Source organism: Physeter macrocephalus, chromosome 20, assembly GCF_002837175.3.
Source record: "Physeter macrocephalus isolate SW-GA chromosome 20, ASM283717v5, whole genome shotgun sequence".
Lineage (NCBI taxonomy): Eukaryota > Metazoa > Chordata > Mammalia > Artiodactyla > Physeteridae > Physeter > Physeter macrocephalus.
In genome coordinates this window covers 2,354,921-2,373,665 of record NC_041233.1, presented here as the reverse complement: position 1 = coordinate 2,373,665, position 18,745 = coordinate 2,354,921, and the positions used below count along the sequence as shown (strand labels likewise).

The window sequence follows — 18,745 nt, the reverse complement described above, 5'->3', positions numbered from 1 at the left end:
ACAGGTACCCCAGCAATGGCGGGAAGACCCCTTGGTTTTTTTCAAAGTCCACCCAAACAAGATGTCCTTAATCTACTGCATCACCAAGAGTCTTGGAAGGTAGTTCTAAAAGAAGGTGCTTGACGTTCATAGGCTGGAGCTCGAAGTCTCACTACATGCACACGTGTGTGCCCTGTGCCTTAATTCCTGATATTTGCCCAGACTGTACCCTGCCCTCTTTTCCTCTCGCCCCAAGTTGTGGCCATTAATTGACCTTTAGCCCTAACGTTTAATACTTTTGGGTCACCAACCATTGCAAAGTATTTTTGTTATTATGAATGAATTCTTGCTACTTACTGGATTCATCAGGCGTCTTTCAGGGGTCATTCAAACAAGGATGTGTCTGTAGAGCTTTCTTTTTCTTCCCTTTTATCTGGTACCGTGTACAGTAAATCATGCGAATGGCGTATGCCATCGTTAGCACACGTTTGACTTTAAGGTGTTTTGGCTAAAGTAATACACTTAAATGTCTTGATCTTTAAGTACTACTTTAGAAAGTAAAACTCTCCAAACTGTGGTAGTAAATTTTGTTATAATATGACAGAAGCGTTGGGGGCGGGTGGGCCAAATGGGCGAAGGGGGTCCCCTGTGTGGTGATGGATGGAAACTAGGCTTGTCATCACTCTGCAGTGTAGACGGGTGCGTGCCCTTACACGGAACTGACATAACGGTAACGACGGCACTGAAACAAAACGGGAACATAAATCTTGTGCCTTCAGGACGGTCGTCATTAGATGTGCCCACGATGGGTGACGAGCAGGTGGCCTCCACGTGCCGCCTTCCGTCCGCCGCCCTCGCAGGCGCTGTGCACGCGCGTGTCTTCGCGGCGGCTGTGCCGCCCTGCTCTCTGCCTCCCCACACCCCTGCCCGTGCCCACACCTCCCTGTCCCCGCTGCCGGCCCGCTTCCTCCTCCTCTGCCTCGGGGGCCCCGCCCGTGGCCCTCGAAGATGCAGCGCACGTGGCCGCGGCCTCCATGACGGCTTCCCTGGCAGGCGACCCCGGGGTGGGCTCACCCTCGGGTGTCCGCTCGCCGGGGCAAGACGTCTGTCTTAGTTGTCTTCGTCCTGGGCTGCCTGGCACAGGGCACAGAGCTGGTGCCACAAAGACGTCAGGATCCAGAGTGAGTCCGGACTTGCCGGGATGTCCCCGTAACGCAGCAGGCTCCGGGCCGGTCTGTTAGTGCGTTCTGAAAACGCGTTCTGCTTGTTTCTTCTTCGGGGCCAAAGTGTGTAATGTTTAAACAATAATATTAATATGTTTGCATTTACAAAGTATATCGTATATATTGCGTTTTAAAGCCAAGCCTCATGAAGGTGTTAAAAATATAAGCAGGCACATTTTCTAATTCACTCTTTCACAAGAAGAGAAAAGCCAAGTGAGGAGAAAACTCCTAATTAAAAGAAACTTTTTGTTCTCAGAAAAATATTATTCTTACACGTTTACCCTTAAATTAGTAAATCAGTAAATAGTTTTATTAGTAAATTAGTAAACATTTTTAAAGCAGATGAAAATATTCTTATGTTTAATGTCCAGAGAATTCTTAAGAGAAATAAAATGTCATCTCTTAGGATGGAAAATCCGTGGTGAGCTCTAACATGGTAACTGTCCGTGGCCTGGGACTGACTGGTAATTGTTCTTTACCTAAACAGTGTGATCGCTTACTCAGTGATTGTGGGAGCCCTGATGGCGAGTGGAAAAGAAGTAGCGGGAAAAATTCCCAAAGGGAAGGTATGTCGGAGCTGGAGCTGGAAGGGAAACATTTAAATCCCAATCTGTGGAGTTTTGTGTTGAGACATACGAATGCAACGGATCCCAAAGGGAGCTTCCCCTCCATGTTTGATCACATTCTTAAATTTCTTTCTTTTTCAGTTGGTTGACTTTGAAGCTATGACCGCCCCGGGTTCAGAGGCCTTTAGCAAAATAGCTAAAAGCTGGATGAACTTGAAAAGGTAACTGCTTGATAGGGGTCAAACAAAAGGCTGTTACAACTGAAAAGGGAAAGAAGGGGCTCCCCGTTACTTTTGGAGCGTCGTGCAACTGGAATTGTACTCGTTTTTATGAGTTATGATTATGCAATGAATTTAATCCACTTTTCAAGGTTAAAACGTTTTTGCTGTTGCGTAAGACCCCTTAACAGGTGAGTATACGGATAAACGTGAATAATGAATGAAGTAAGGAAACCAGTTTGTGAAGAAAGGGTTACAAATGTCTTATTTATATAGTCAGATATCCATATCTCTTGCCTAATCCGCCCTTTGTCTCAGACTCTCAGGGTCAGTATTCGGGAGTGACTTTGAACACTGAGCTGCACCCGATTCAGACTGAGTCTGGGTGGTTGTGCCTGCCTTTCAGCTGCATTTTTCCTGCACTCTAGGCTTTGGGAAGGTGGTACTTTGTTGTTATTTAGGTGCGGAATACACGTGAGTCAGGAAATGCTAGCCAGAAATTACCCCTGACGATTACGGTGGGAGAGCCTAGCAGACTCTGATCTTTCCTGGCCCTTGTTTTCAGAAGCACCACGGGGAACGTGTAACTTTGCGATGAAATTAAACTCACAGATGCTTTCATAGTTAGTTAAGAAGAAGCAAATCTCACTGTTTAACCTTATTTATTCCTGCTCCTTCTCCATGTTTTTTATATCATAACCACTTCCAGTTCCACCTTTCATTACCTACTGAACACAGCAACCTCTCTAAAAGTTGCTGGATAATTTGTGCTGTGTTTAAAACAGAAATTTGTGTCTGTAGGACACTTTTGTCCAGTTTGCAAGGATTCCATGAGCTCTGTACTGGAAACTCCTAACAGCTACACCTTGTTGCAGTATATTCTTGTTTCACGTTTACTAGTTTACACATGTTTTAGTAACATGACCATAAGGTCAAAGCCCTCGCCTCTGTTTCCCACATCACTTTACAGTGTTGATCTTTCGACAACTCTTGAAGGAAAAGATGGCAACACTACCCTATGTTGTGCAGCTGCCCTCTCACAGCGTAGCTTGACACCCATCCCACGCTCCTGCTAGCTCTGGGAGTTAGGAACCCTCTCCCTCTGGCTGCAGATATGGGAAGCGGGGCTGAGAGGAACCCCTAAAGCTGATAAGCATCAAGGCTGGACCCGAAACCTGTGTCTTCCAGTTCCACGTCCAGCATGCGCCCCAATGGGACGTGTGTGCGTTAACACTCACTGTGCAAGTCAGGGATTGATTTTTCTTTCCGAAGACTTGCTCAGTTTCCCAGCAGCTCATGGTGGGAGCCTGCCCGTACCCCAGACCATTGCTGCAGCAGGACCTGCTCTGTTCACAGCGCCCCCTGCTTTGTAACATGGTCCGACGTCGTGCGTAGGGAGTACTGGAAAGTGACTATCGTAATAGGAATTAATAGACCGTAAGCTTTGCCTTTTTTTGTACAGCTGTGTTGATTTTCACACCCTTGCTTTGCGTTTTTCTTTTTCAGTATCTCACCTTCTTATAAGACTCTTCCGTCCGTGTCCGAGACGTTCCCAACGTTAAGATCAATGATCGAGGTGCTCAACACGGACTCCTCCCCACGTTGTCTTAAGAAACTCTAGTTACGCTGTGGTATTTATACAAGTAAAGGGCCGGACCTCTTGCTTCTTAAGTTATTTTTTAAAACATGGAATTATAAAGAAATTAGGTCCTTTATTACTTTTGATACCAATTTTTGATAGGAATTGAATACTTGAAATCATTTTCCTTACCTTTCCGAACCATGACAAAAATCATGGAAGAGGGTTTGGGGGCGACAGAAAAGCTCTGTGGGAGGGGAGGCATACGTATTAGCCAGCGACCTCTTGGTTTCCACTTACAAAGTCATACAACTCCTTCCTCCCAGTGAAGAAAGTTTATTCCAAAAACCAAAAATCAGTCATTAAAAGGAACAAAACCAACAACAAAACAGGAGTGTTTTCGTTCCTTTAAAGATCTGGATATTCTTCAAAGACCTTCTCTTTAGGCACATTGTGAGAAGGCATCTTGTTTTCAACTCACATCATCCTCACGCGCGGGCCCTCCGTTTTGTTTGAACCACGGGAGATTCGTGGCCATCAAAGTGCTCCCGGAGCTCGTGGCCGGGAACGGTGAATGAGGCAGACAGTTTTTGCCCGTGATTCAAACACTGAATTGTGGAAACATGTTTGTTTTTCTCCTCTTCGCTGGAAAAAATAAATGGGGGTGATTTCTGTAAATCACCAGTTTTTGACACTGGATTATGTACGTTTTCATTGTGTGAACCAGTTTCACTGTCCGGTTTTAAGAACAGTCTGAAAATTACTGATTTCCTTTTTCAGACAGGGTAGATGACAGTACATGGGTTCAATTAAACTGTTGCCATTTCCAAATCATTTTCATTTTTCTTTGATTTTTGTTAAAGAGCTAAACTAGTCCCTGCTTCTTTCCGTTATTTAGTTTTCGTCTCGCAGGCTTGCACGAGAGGGACACAGCAGTGTCTGCAGGCATCCATGCTCGTTGGCAGGGACTTAACGCTGCGCGCTGGCAGAGTTGTCTGTGGTCTCAGCAGAACGTGGCCATTTGGTCAGATAGGACTTGCCCTTTGGACACATGCTGTTCTGGGCCCTGACGTGTGCTTCAGAACAGCCACCAAGATTGGCTCGTGTTCTCCTCTCATCTGGATGGTGATAGAAATTGTCAGGCACACCTCACTTGAGAAAGAGAGTTCACACCCACAGGCCAGCTTTCCCCTGGGTCTTCATTTCCATATTACAGATGAGGGAGTTGCGGCTCTGGCAGGTTGATGACTCTCCCGGGTCCCCCCCCAGCTATTAAAAGCCAAGGTGCTAGGATCCAGCCAGGCCTCTCTGACCCACAGGGCCTAGCCTGCCTCACCACGGTCTCGAGGCACCAAGGATTCATTCGCAGGTTCTTCTCAAGATTCAGAGTACTTAACACTGTTCGGTGCAAAATCTCCATCTATCTGTTACATTTCTCTGCACTCTCAGCTTCATGCTGTTTGACCAAACTGGGCTACCTAAAGACTTCCGAAGCCACAGAGGAGCTGCATCCAGATATAGCCTACAGCGTTGCAAAGTGAGATAGGGATTGCAGAGATTAAACAAAGGAGAGATGAGTAAGTTTTTAAACTTTTCCCTCTTTTTTGCTTATTATCTCAAAAGCAAAATCTTTCAACGTTATCAAGGACTTTTCTTTACTGTCACCAACTCTTCAAGATTTTTAATTGTGAGACACCCATTTTTCAGTTGGGGAAATGGTCCAAATAAATTAGCTGACTTTTCTAAAATATACGACAGTGTGTCGAAAGCCCAGAATTAGTATGTAATTTTTCCTTGAAACTTAGTTTACCAGCTCCAAATGACTACGTTTCAGCTTTTATTTAAATAGCCCAGTTTCTCCTCATGCGAGTATTGTAAATATCCTGTCATTAGACCTACTGAAATGCTAAATTCTGTGATCCCACGATGTTCTGGGGAAACCTTTCACCTTCTACTCCATGTCCCAAAATACTTGAGCCAACCTGACTCTGGTCTGAACAGAGCAGGTCTGTTTGGTGGCCGAGAGGGTACTGGGCTCCCGTTCCCATCTTTGAGGGCTCTTGTCTCGAGAGGGTCATGAAGATTTGGAATGCTTTTTTTTTTTTTTTTGCGGTACACGGACCTCTCACTGTTGTGGCCTCTCCCGTTGCGGAGCACAGGCTCCGGACGCGCAGGCTCAGCGGCCATGGCTCACGGGCCCAGCCGCTCCGTGGCATGTGGGATCCTCCCCGACCGGGGCACGAACCCGCGTCCCCTGCATCGGCAGGCGGACTGTCAACCACTGCGCCACCAGGGAAGCCCTGGAATGCATTTTTATATCATAATGTTTCAAGTTCTCTCCTCACATCTTCTGTTACACTGAACAATTTCACCTAAAAATCAGAGTTGCATCATACAAGTTGTCCTCTGTTTAAAGCTTTTTTTAAACGTCAGTCTTTAAAATCAGAATCAGGTTCACCTTTATCCTTAAAATTTCATATGGAAAACTTTTGATCATTCTGAAGAAACAAGGCTGCTCTGTGTCTTCTGTCTGTGTTTGGTTTTTAGCTCATCAGATACGCTGATCCTTTCGATTTCGTGGCATGGAAATCAGGGCTCTCCTGCTCGGCCTGGGATACCCTGAGCCTACCCCCAGCTCTGCGATGAGGACTGGAAGCGCCAGGTTTGAGAGGCTTTTCTGCCCCAGGTCAGATCTGAGTGTGAGAGGCTGGGTTCCCAGTGTTCTGCAGGTTGGTCTAATCGTGTACCTGCATTTCGGTTCTCTTATGCTACAGCTGTTACCATTAGAAATTGTTTGCGTAACTCATATGCCTACTAGTTGTCTGTCTTAGGACCCCTTTACCCCCTAGATGATTTGAAGTGTGTGTTAGAGGGGGCTGTGCATTGGTCCAGAAATGTCACCCAGGACGCAGCCCGTTAACAAGCCGGTGCTTCTCTCCCTCCTACAAAATACCACCCCCTGTCGCTCCGCTTGCCCTCAGTTCCATCACTATCTCCCCCGTGCCTGTAATCTCTCCTGACCCCTTCTGCAGTCTCGACTTCCTGCTGCTGCTCTGATTAATCCCCGCAAAGCATCTCAGCGCCCGGAGATAAAAGCCAGTCTTCTACAGTAGCGGCGCGGCCCCCGCGCGACGTGGCCTCTCTCTGCTCTTCCCCTCACCTCCACGCTCCAGCCACTCTCTTTTCTTTCCTTCGGCTCTCTGAGGCTTCTCCTTCCACGGGGGCCTCACAGTTAACTCAGCACCGTCCAGTGGGACTACCTGCCACGATGCGGATGTTCTGTAATTTGCCTGGTTCAGTATGGCAGCCGCCAGCCGCATGGGACTGCTAAGCGCTTGAAGTGGGGTGAGTGTGGCCAAGGAACTGAGCGTTTACTTTAAAGAGTTTAAAGTCATATAGCCACATGCAGCTAGTGGCTATTATACGGGATAGCACAGCCTAGAGAGTTCTGAATTAGACTAGAAGGAGCTTTGTCATGGGAATAATCCCAAATGGTGTCCTCCGGTGGTAATTAACTGTATTATGAACACGTTGTTATAGACTTTTCCAAGTATCTCAGCTCTATTTGTAAAAAGGCTCCTATGAACATGTTCAAACTTTCAAAAGACTAAAAGATCCTATAGGTAAGCCTAGTCAGCAAACTAGGAATTTTGCGTGGAACATTATTTCTGATGAGGAAAGTGTGAGGGACAGGAAGCTAAGCTCCAGCTCCCCAGTGCTTGCCTTTCAGGCAAGATTTATACGAATCAGAGCAGAGATCAGCAGAGTCACCTGAAGAAACCTGTGTGTCCCAGACCAGCAGGAGTTGGCTGTATGTTCATGAACGTTCTCAAGATGTCTGTCTTGGAGCCGGTGACTCCTCACCCCAACGTCACTTCCCTCCCCGACTCTTCCCTATTCCCTAAGTGACCCCCTCCCACCCAGCAGCTCCGGCCAGAGCGCCAGGGGCCTCCCCGAGCCTGCCCTGGCCCGTCCAGTCGACTCCAAAGTGTCCCAGGTACGCTCTCGTCCAGCCATCATCACTGTCATGCCCAAGCCATTTAAAGTTAAAGCAGGTAAATAAGATGAAAGTACACACTTGTTCCTCAGTCACGCTTGCCCCATTCCAAGTGCCCAGGAGCCGCCGGTGACTGGTGGCTGCCCTATTGGACGGGACAGAGACGGGAACGTTTCCATCATCACAGAAAGTGGTGCTGGACGGTCCTGCTACCCTGAAAACAGACCGCCCCTCCACGCTTGCGCATCAGACGATAATTAGAGTGGGAGTCCCTGTGGTTTTAAGCAAGAGTACAGGTTTTGAGGGGTTTGGGGTAAAAATCACAGAGTTTAGTTACAGCGCAGGGAGGTGAATGGGAGAGAGGAAAGAGAAAGGAAATCACCACCACCAGCTTGAAAAATCTCCACTGATTACTGACTCGGGGATCTGGGGATAGGCCTGGGGTCTGCGTCCTCCCCGAGGAGATTCACACACAGGCGGTCCAGGAACCATACGTGAGAAGCATCAAGCTAGGATATGAAAACCTGCCTCGCTGCCTTGGGAGTTTTCTTTCCCTCCCCTTTATGAAACCCCATAGAACCAAGTATCTTCTTGAATAATATAGCTGCGATTAGAATTATGGTAGTCCTCCTGTTCTTCAAGCTACGTTCCCACAAATATAAAATCACTTTAGTTCTACAATTTGCAAACCTCAACTTTACCAGTATTATAACTGGTAGTCCACAAAAGTTGGGTATGCAGACATATATGAAACTGATATTTCTCTATAATTGAATACAACTCAGTTCACAAGCTCCAGTTTCTACCAGTACTGGAAAATGTAACCCAATCACCGAATCACGGTGATTCGGACATTTCCAGTTTCAAGCTGCCTTATGGGGGGACTTCCCTGGTGGTCCAGTGGGTAAGACTCTGAGCTCCCAATGCAGGGGGCCCGGGTTCGATCCCTGGTCGGGCATCTAGATCCCACACGCATGCCGCAACTAAGAAGTCCGCATACCGCAACCAGAGATCCCACATGCCACAACTAAAGATCCCGTATGCCACAACTATAAGACCCAGCACAGCCAAAATAAATAAATATTTGAAAAAAAAAAAAAAGCTGCCTTTTTGGAGCTCCCTGTCAAACAGGACAGGACGGTCTGACCCGGAGTGGGGCGGCTCAGCTGCCCGCTGTGCTCAGTCCCAGTGGGCCCCACGGGGTGCAGCGTACGCGCCCTGCTCACTGGCAGCGGCTGCGTCTGTGCGGCCACTGTGTCTGGCCATCGCTGGCCCACCGGCGCATGCGTGGTCTCTTCACCTCCCCTTCCCCTCGGCGGCCACTGGACACCGTGCTGCGCGAGCAGGACGGGGCTGAACCGTCCACCCACGCTGGAGGCTCCCCCATCGGCTGTCGCTCCTCTGCTCTCGGGGCCTGTGCTGGGCTTGGGACTTCTCCATGGGGCTGGCTGCCATCTTCCCCGGGGGAGGGCCCTTTGGAGCTAACACATCTTGAGCACTTACTATGACTGGCATATTTCTAAGTAAGCACCAGTGTTAGCTCTACTTCGATGGCTCAGATGGGGGAGTGACTTGCCCGTCACAGCTCTTGAATTTTGCCCGAGTGCCTGCCACTGAGTAAGCAAGCACTTACTTGGGGGGGCGGGGCAGTGGGGATGGGCTCCGGTACCCTTGGCCTTAACCCCTGAATATATGTCCGCTTACTAAGTCAATCAGATAAAAATGGAGTTACAGTATGATACATCAGTCCCACTCCTGGGCGTATATCTGGAAAAGACAGAAACTCTAATTCAAAAAGATACATGCACCCCAGTGTTCACAGCAGCACTAGTTACAATGGCCAAGAAATGGAAGCAACCTAAATGTCCATCAACAGATGAATGGATAAAGAAGATGTGGCATGTATATACAATGGAATATTAGCCATAGAAAAGAATGAAATAATGCCATTTGCAGCACCACAGATGGACCTACAGATGATCATACTAAGTAAAATACTTAGAGAAAGGCAAATATCATAGGATCACATATATGGAATCTAAAATATGACACAAATGAACTTATTTACAAAACAAAAACAGAATCACAGACATAGAAAACAAATTTATGGTTACCACAGGGGAAAGTGGAGGGAGGGACAAATTAGGAATTTGGGATTAACAGATACACACTACTATATATAAAATAGATAAACAACAAGGACCTACTGTATAGCACAGGGAACTGTATTCAATATCTTGTAATAACCTATAATCAAAAAGAATCTGAAAAAGGACATATGTGTGTGTGTGTGTAGCTGAATCACTTTGCTGTACACCTGAAACACTAAATCAACTCTGCTTCAATTTTTAAAAAACTATTAAAAGGAAATAAAATGTGAAAATTACCATGTTTCATTGAAAAATAAAACTGCCTTGAGCACAGCAGGCCCAGGATTGAATCCCCCCTGGGATTTGACCTGGGCGGACTAAGGAAGGAAGGAAGGAATGAAGGAAGGAAGGGACGGAGGGAGGGAGGCAGGAAGGAAAAAAGCTGTAAAGTGCACTGACTGCTTCCCGCCATATACCAGGTAGAAATGCCACCATGTTTTTAGAGGATCTCCCAGAGGTCATCCATTGGGGGACCATATGGATTGGCTTGTAATTTAATGCAACTCTAGAGATTGCCTAAGAATGAACACATTTGTTAAGGCTTATAATCTCAACTAAGACTAACAATTGTCACTGGCTAGCATCAAAATTTAAAATAATACATCTCTGACCAAAAATAGATTCTGAATCAATGAATCTTTCAGTTAGTAAGCTTAGTAGGTCTAGAACAATTTTTACATGCAAATTAAGTCCTAAATTACCATTGTTGTGTAAAAGTCACTCCTGAAGTGAATATAGCATCTTCTGCTTCAGGTAAATATGTGTATGTTAACTATCCATCCCATTTCACAAAGGTTTAAAGTAATGCATAAAAATACATGCAATACAGAAGAATAGTACAAGGGGAGAACCAACAAACCATTAAAATACACACTTCAGGGCTTCCCTGGTGGCGCCCTGGTTAAGAATCCGCCTGCCAGTGCAGGGGACACAGGTTCGATCTCTGGTCCGGGAAGATCCCACATGCTGCAGAGCAACTAAGCCTGTGTGCTACAACTACTGAGCCCGTGCGCCACGGGCCCGTGAGCCATGGCCGCTGAGCCTGTGCATCCAGAGCCTGCGCTCCGCAACGGGAGAGGCCACAACCGTGAGAGGCCCGCGTACCGCAAAAAAAAAAAAAAAAAAAAGAGAAAAATTGAAATACACCCCGTTTTAAGGTACATGCCTTTCAATGCGTCCAGCAGTTTAGAATGTAAAGGGTTCTCAGATTATCTGGTTGAGCTCTTGCAATTTGTAACGGAAGAAACTGGGACATGAAGAGGTGAGTTTCCCAAGTTACACAGGGAGGGCTGACAGGGCTATAAAGGGCACCATCGCTGATTCTACTGCACAAAGCCTCTGACCACTCCCCACTATGGGCCTTCTCCTCTTCAGGCTAAATAGCCCCTTACATTGCTCTTCTCCCTTCCTCTTTAAACTTATACCTCCTCTTCTTACTTCTTAAAATGAAACATTTATAAAAATAACAGTCCAGCTATGGTCTGGCCAGCACAGTGTGTAAAGGACCTATCTTTTTCTTTTAAAAAATCTTTTTGTTGAAGTACAACATAATACGAAAAATGCACGTATGTGTTCACATCGATGAATTGTCACAAACCCAACACACCTTTGTAACCAGCATCTAGATGAAGAAACAGAACATTACCTGAAGCCCAGGAATTTATATATGTATATATGCATGGCAAATATATGTCATAAATTTTATATAAATATAACAAAGACTGCAGTAATTCTGTGAGGCAGTTAATCACACTACTGACCTAAGTCAACCAAAAACCCCTAACCTAACTCTTTCCTAGCTGTGACTATGTTTGTTTAATAAAGCTTTACCATTTGATCTTTTAATCTCCATCAAGGACAATCTTATCAGTATGGATCCATGCTTTCTTATACCTGTTTTCTTTTTTTCACTTCATTACAAAATCTAGTTGTCATTCAATACATAACCTGCCCTTTTAGTTTTGTGTCAGCAATAATTGACTTCCTTTCTTTTTTTTTTAGTGTGTTCACAATGTTTTATTTGTATATGATTTCATCAGCTAATGGATGAGGCAAAATGTACCACTGCAAACCCTGCCCCCTTCACTGCTTTCCAGCAGTTTCTCTCCAGTATGTAATGACACGTATTGAGGGAAAGGAATTCCCACTCTTATATTTTTACCCAGTATAAGCTCACTGATGACCTATGGTGATCGCTGATGATAGGGTCTATCTTCCAAAACACAGCTTTCCTAACCCCTGCATTCATAGGCTTTCTGGTTATACATAAGCATATAATCAGCTATACATTACTGCTCAAGGCTTTTCCACATAGAATGTACTAGGTTTTCCCTATGTGTTTTTTGTGCCATAAAATAAGATGTAATTGGCCACTGCAGGCATAACCACATTCAGTGCATTCATGAGGTTTCTCTCCTGCACAAACTTTGTTACGTCCTGAGGTTGCACTTCTGGCATCTGACTGTTCCATAAGGACTACATTCCTACCTGTGAGGAGCCCACTGATGTGTAATGATGAGTGAGGGGTCGCAGAAGGCATCTGCACAGTTACCATATTAACAGGGCTTTTCCCCTGCAGGAGTTCACTAGTATCTAATAAGCTGTGACCCTTTATGGAAGGATATTCCACCTTCACTGAATCTACTTCTTTCTCTCTTGTGTATGTCCCCTTGTGTTTAACCAGGCATGGTATGTGGGAGAAAGCTTTCCCACACTCGTTGCATCCATAGAGCCTCTCTCCCGTGTGAGTTCTTTGATGGACAATGAGCATTGTCTTTGTAGTGAAGGCTTTCCCACAGTCACTGTATCCATAGGGGTTCTCTCGTGTGAATTCTCTGATGTTTAATGAGTCCTGATTTCTGTGAACAAGATTTTCCAGAGTCAGTACCTATATACAGGGAGTCTTTCCTGTATGAAATCGCTGATGCGTTATGAGGCATGCCTTCTGGCTGAAGGCTTTACCACATTCAGTGCATCCATAGTGTTTCTATCCAGTGTGAGTTTGTTAGTGTATAATAAGACTGCCCTTCTGTATGAAACTTTTTCCATTCACTACATATATGAGATTTCTCTCCTGTATGAACTTTCTGATGCAAAATGAGCTGTGATTTTCTGGAGAAACCTTTCCCACACTCATTGCATACATGGGGTTTTTCTCCTCTTTTGTTTCTCTGATGTATAATGAGCTCTGCCTTCCTGCAGAAGGCTTTGCCACATTCAGTACATTCATAGGGGTTCACTTCTGTACGAGTTCTCCGGTGTTCAGTTAGCTTGAACTTTCTGTAGAATGCTTTCCCACATATACTGCATACATGGGGTTTATTTCCCATATGAGTCTTCTGATGTTCAGTAAGCTGAAATTTCCTGAGGAAGGCTTTTCTGCACTCACTGGACACATAGGGTTTCTCTCCTGGTGTGAGTTCGCTGATGTTCAATGAGCTTGAACTTGTTGGAGAAAGTTTTCCCACACACACTACATCCATGGGGTTTCTTTCCTGTATGAATTCTCTTACGTTCGTTGAGCCAAGACTTCTTGAGGAAGGCTTTCCCACATTCAGTACATTCGTGGGCATTCTCTATTTTGTGTATTTGCTGATGTTTAATTTCAGTATAAGTTTGCTCATGATTAGCATGGAGAAAGGATCTCCCATCTCCATTAAACTCAGCAGGCTCCTTTTTAATCACAGCTTCTACTCTGGTTGATTACATCTGAATATGATTTCAAAGTTTTCCTGTGTAAATCAAATACATCATGATTTGGTCTTAAAGGAAAACAACTTTTGCTCTGACAAATAATATTCCCAAATGCATTCTGTTCATAACACGGTTCCATCCTCTTCAGCATATTTTGGTTTTGCCAGCACGGCTGCACATGATCATCCACTTTCTCAATTTCTGGAAGGGGGTGACTATGAACTTAATCTTCTAAGGTCTGTGGTGGTTCTCTTTGTTCCAGGTTTGCTAACTTGATACCCCACTGACACAGGTGGTTCTCCAGCATCATGTCTCAGTACAGGTCCTTCTGAGCAGGGGTCAGGAGCTCCCACTCCTCCCAGGTGACGTCAACAGCCACATCCTCCAGTGTCAGTGATCCCTGAATTGCTCTTGATCCCACTCCGATCTCCTAGTGGCTATACTTAATTTGTGAATTCTTTCATTTCAGGTCCTCTCAATAAGCAATTTCTTATTAGGATTAATCCAATGAGAAAAACTATATAATATCTCAAGCTTATTCCAGACTTTATGCCTCCAATTTTTTAAAAAAATTCTATCATTATATAATTGGTATTATATGTCTGTTTGTGATTTTAAAACTCTTTGGTCTATGAACATTTGCATCTTAAGAGCCTTTATTGACTAATAAAGTCTTGACTTCTGCAATGCATTCAGTATCAAGAACACCTTCATTAAAATAGTCTTCACCTATCCCCATGTTCTTAACCCCTCTTCTCTCGCTTTCTATATCTCCTTCCTCTCCATCTTTGGATCAACTAAACTATACCCTAATATTGGTGATGCACTTGAGTGGTAGCTGAACACACTGGTTCAGCCTGAGCAGTCCCAAGCTTCCCAATACTCTGGTGGCACAGGATGAAACCAGAAAGTATTGAGATTACACACTGCTACATTTCTCCTAAAATTTTTTGAACACCCACGCATGTGTCATAATGATTAAACTCAGTTGTTTGGGACTTCCCTGGTGGTACAGTGATTAAGAATCTGCCCGCCAATACACGGGACACGGGTTCAATCCCTGGTCTGGGAAGATCCCACATGCCGCGGAGCAACTAAGCCCGTGCGCCACAGCTACTGAAGCCCGCGTGCCTAGATCCCGTGCTCTGCAACAAGAGAAGCCACTGCAATGAGAAGCGCGCGCACCGCAACGAAGAGCAGCCCCCGCTCGCCGCAACTAGGGAAAGCCCATGCACATCAACGAAGACCCAATGCAGCCAGAAATAAATAAAAGTTTTTAAAAACTTATAACTTAAAAAAAACCTCAGGTGTCTTTGGTATTTTGCCAACCTTGGAACATATAAAACCTGTACCCTTACACATATTTTTCCTTTTCTGTTGTTATTATGAAATGTACCAAGATAGGAGGACATAACATATTCTATTTGACAATGGGTTTACAACCTCCAAATATTTAGGCATATGAAATGTGGGCTTCCGTCTCTAGTCTTGCTTCAGGCCCTCAGGATGTTAGGGCCGGGCTGGAAGGTGGCAGTCCCGTGTCTGCTCCTGCTGCTGTCTGCAGACCCTCGGTCCCCATGTGGTAGGCTCAGGGCTACCACAGGACTAGGCTTTGGTCCAGGACCCAAAGACAGGCCATCAGCCTCAGTCCTAGTTCCAGGGTGGTCTCAGGGAAAGGACTCTCATGGGCCAGCTGAGGTCAGGTGACCATTGATGGCGGAAGAACCATCAGCTGTGGCCGTAGGGTAGGGTCCTGTGATGACCTTGTAGTGACGATGAAAAGGGGATGGGCATTGCTGGGCTGACAATCCCCACCTTGTCCAATATGCTTTGATAGAATGTAGTTGTTTTATTTTGTTCAGCAGACCTTTCTTAGCGGTTTCAAGTCGTACATTTACCTGTATTTAGAATAATGTATCTTTTCTAACTGAGCATGATTTCCAGAGGAGAAACTTCCCAAACCTAAGTTACAAGATGGGTGGCCATACAGCCCAGTTTGCTCAGAACAGTCTTGATTTATGCCTGTGTCCCACTGTAATTATTAATAGTGCCCCTTTTCATTCAAAGGTATTCTGGTTTAGATGAGCATTCATACAGTGCCTCTGATTATAAGTGGCCTTTTGTTCGGCGAGCATGAACGTTAACCTATATTCCTAATTGGTCCACGTGGCGCCTTCCTCCCAGACACACTTTGCCATCATTTGGTCCCAGCAACTACTAGAGGCCAAGCAGTGTCCTAGATAATGGAGTTGGAGTTGAGTAAGAAACCCTGTCCCGAAGGAGCCCATGGCCCTCCTAGGAGAGAGAACACAAATTAGGTCGGTATAATACAGCCTACGAAATCTGGTGTGAACAGAGCAGGGAAGAAACTCTGCTGAGGAAACTGGGAAAGACCCAGAAAGGATGAAACATAACCCCATAAAGGATGGACCAGGGGACATGAACCTCAGAATTGCTGACTCTGGCATATTGGCTTGTGCCTCTTCCTTCTATCAGCTGCATAATCCAAAGCTGAGAAGTTCATCATCACACAGATGACTGCTGACAAGAAAGTCACATCAGGATGCCTTTCTGACAGTGAATTTGGGCCACCTCATCCAAGGTCAGTCCTGCGCTGGGTGTCTCAGCGCCTGCAGTTAGAGGAGCAGACCGGGGTGTGCGGTGCCATGTGTGAGGACACCAGCATGTCCTCACGTCCCTGTGAGATTTCACAGTCGGGAATCCCCCCGAGGCTGCTCTAGAACCAAGGCAGCCACATGAGCTGTGCACGGCATCCAGTCAGGAGACCTGGGTTCCAGAACCAGCCCTGCCGCCTACCACCAAGCAAATCACTTAATCCTTCCAGCCTTAATTTATAGGGCAAATGAAAGTGTGAACCTAAACAATCCACAGTGTTTCTTCTGGCCCTAAAACTTTTGTTTGGTGTATGGTCATCCAACTACGAATTCTTAAATCAAATGATCTCTAATTAGCTAATTTGAGAAGATTCTTTCAGAAAAGTCAGAGCTACTTTAAAATAGTTTCTCCTTTTTATATGCATTTGGTGTAACCGCAAAGACTTTTATACCGATAAAACCTCTACCCAAGGCCTCTGCATTTTGAATCCTTCGTGGCAGACGTGGGGGAAACCAACCACCGTTGTAGTTTGTACCGCTTTGTAGACCAGTACAGTTCTGGCTCTCACTGTCCTTAAACCACCCTGTGTGGGGCATGAGGGCCATAGATAGTTTCCTAGTCTAAACTTTGAGTTTTTTCTGCCTCCTCAGACTCACGCTCAGGAAAGCCTTTCAAATCCCTCACTCTGCCCGAATGTCAAGAGTTGGATGGGACTTCCCTGGTGGTCCAGTGGTTAAGAATCCGCCTTCCAATGCGGGGGACACGGGTTCAATCCCTGATCGGGGAGCTAAGATTTCACATGCCGTGCTTCAACTAAGCCGGCGTGCCGCAACTACTGAGCCCACGCCCCGCAACTACTGAGCCTGCCTGCTGCAACTAAGACCCGATGCAGCCAAATAAATAAATAAATATTTTTTAAAAAGAGTAGGAGGCAGAGTGTGTGAGTGCGACTCACTGCCTGTCCTCCTTCACCCTCTCGTTACACAGCTGCTTCTTTCCTCCTCTTGGTAGAGCCTTCTCTGCTCTGTCAGCTAGGCTTTCTTTCTTGATCTCTCTCCCCACTCCCCTCTCTCCCTCCTTCACTCCCTCTCTCTCTGTCTCTGTCTCAATCTCTCTCTCCCTCTCCAGCCCCCAAATTTAACAGCTTTTCTTGTGTTTATTGGCCACTTGTATTTCCTTTTTGAACTGTCTTCATGATCTTTGGCTATTGCTTTCAACTTATTAAACAATAAACACAAGGAGTATAAAAAATGATACACAAACACCTAGGTGCTCACCACCTGGCTTAAGAAAACAGTTGAAGCCCTCCATGTACTCTCCCCCCAGTCTCATCAGCAGCCCTTGTCATCCCTAAGAGGTAACTGTGACCCTGAATTGTGAGATCATATGGTCCATGTATCTCTTCATATTTTATTACACATATATGTTTCTCTTTTTTATAATTAATTAATTAATTTTATTTTATTTATTTTTGGCTGCATTGGGTCTTCGTTGCTGCGCGCAGCCTTTCTCTAGTTGTGGCTCGCGGGGGCTACTCTTCATTGCAGTGCGCAGGCTTATTGTGCTGGCTTCTCTTTTTGCAGAACACCGGCTCTAGGCGCACGGGCTTCAGTAGTTCTGGCACACAGGCTCAGTAGTTGTGGCTCACAGGCTCTAGAGCTCAGGCTCAGTAGTTGTGGCACATGGGCTTAGTTGCTCCGCGGCATGTGGGATCCTCCCGGACCAGGGCTTGAACCCATGTTCCCTGCATTGGCAGGCGGATTCTTAACCACTGCGCCGCCAGAGAAGCCCCTCTGCTATTTCTTTTTGCTTGTGGCTATATCTGCAGCAATTTGCATCATGAGAAAACAGATTCTGTAGAACCATGCTTTTGTTGAGATAGCTAAACCCATCGCTCTTACCTAGTCTACCTTCTTGGTCGTAAGTGTAGGTAGGTAGTTTTTGTCTGGGGAAAAACGTTGGTGACTATAGTGAAAAGATAGGTCTCAGACCATGACACAGTAGACAAGGGACACGATGTCCACCTAACAGGGATGCGGAGGAGCACGTGCTATGAAACCTCTCCCTACACTGATCTCAGCGTTACACGAGTCTTTCCAATGCAAGAAAAGAGAACAAGATGGGACACAGGATGCTGCTTACACTGAACTGTCTGTCTCCAGTTCATACATTCTTTCATTCATCCGTCCAACCAACAGATGTTTACTGAGAACGCACCATAAGTGCTAGGCACTGAGCTAAGTAAGCACTGGGGAACAGAAACGAAAAAGACATGCTCGCTGCCGGCTCACAGTTGAGTTACGGAAAGAGACAAGCAATCATAATAGTCACAGCTGAGAGCTGCTGAGCATTTACTATTTGCCAGGCGCTGTGCTAAGCACTCACTTGCCTCATTTAGTCCTCCTGTGAGACACGTAGAAGCGGAACTAAGATAGCACCCGTGTAAAAATGGAAGAGGAGAAAAAGCAAGTCACTTAAGATCACACGGCCAGCAGATGGTGGAGCTGAGATTTGAGCCTTGGCCATGTGACCCAGAGCCTACATCTTTACCATCTTCGGCAGGTGTCTCTGGAGGACATCAGTAATGACGGCTAAATGAGAGAAGGGCTACGACAGAGGAGTGAGAGGTGGCCTGAGACACTGACATCTGCAACGCAAAATCGAAAAGGGCTTGGGCGTGAGGCCCAGCGAGGCCTCTGTGGGGCAGAGGGCAGCTCTTCTCTC

The 18,745-nt window shown here is 45.8% G+C and overlaps 1 protein-coding gene across 6 annotated transcripts in view; it reads left to right on the top strand.

The window, feature by feature from the left end:
- The window catches only part of TTC13 (tetratricopeptide repeat domain 13), a 70,935-nt gene extending 65,948 nt beyond the window's left edge, over positions 1-4,987 (top strand). For 2 of the 6 annotated variants that reach the window (XM_055081446.1, XM_024117080.3), the window contains 3 exons: positions 1,690-1,768; positions 1,910-1,989; positions 3,493-4,987. In XM_055081446.1, coding sequence (XP_054937421.1) covers positions 1,690-1,768; positions 1,910-1,989; positions 3,493-3,607 — 274 coding nt within the window. In that variant the 3' untranslated portion in view covers positions 3,608-4,987. The remainder of the gene's footprint in view (positions 1-1,689; positions 1,769-1,909; positions 1,990-3,492) is intronic. The other 4 variants (XM_028482109.2, XM_024117079.3, XM_024117082.3 and 1 more) reach the window with 3 other exon arrangements.
- Positions 4,988-18,745: the final 13,758 nt, after the last annotated feature.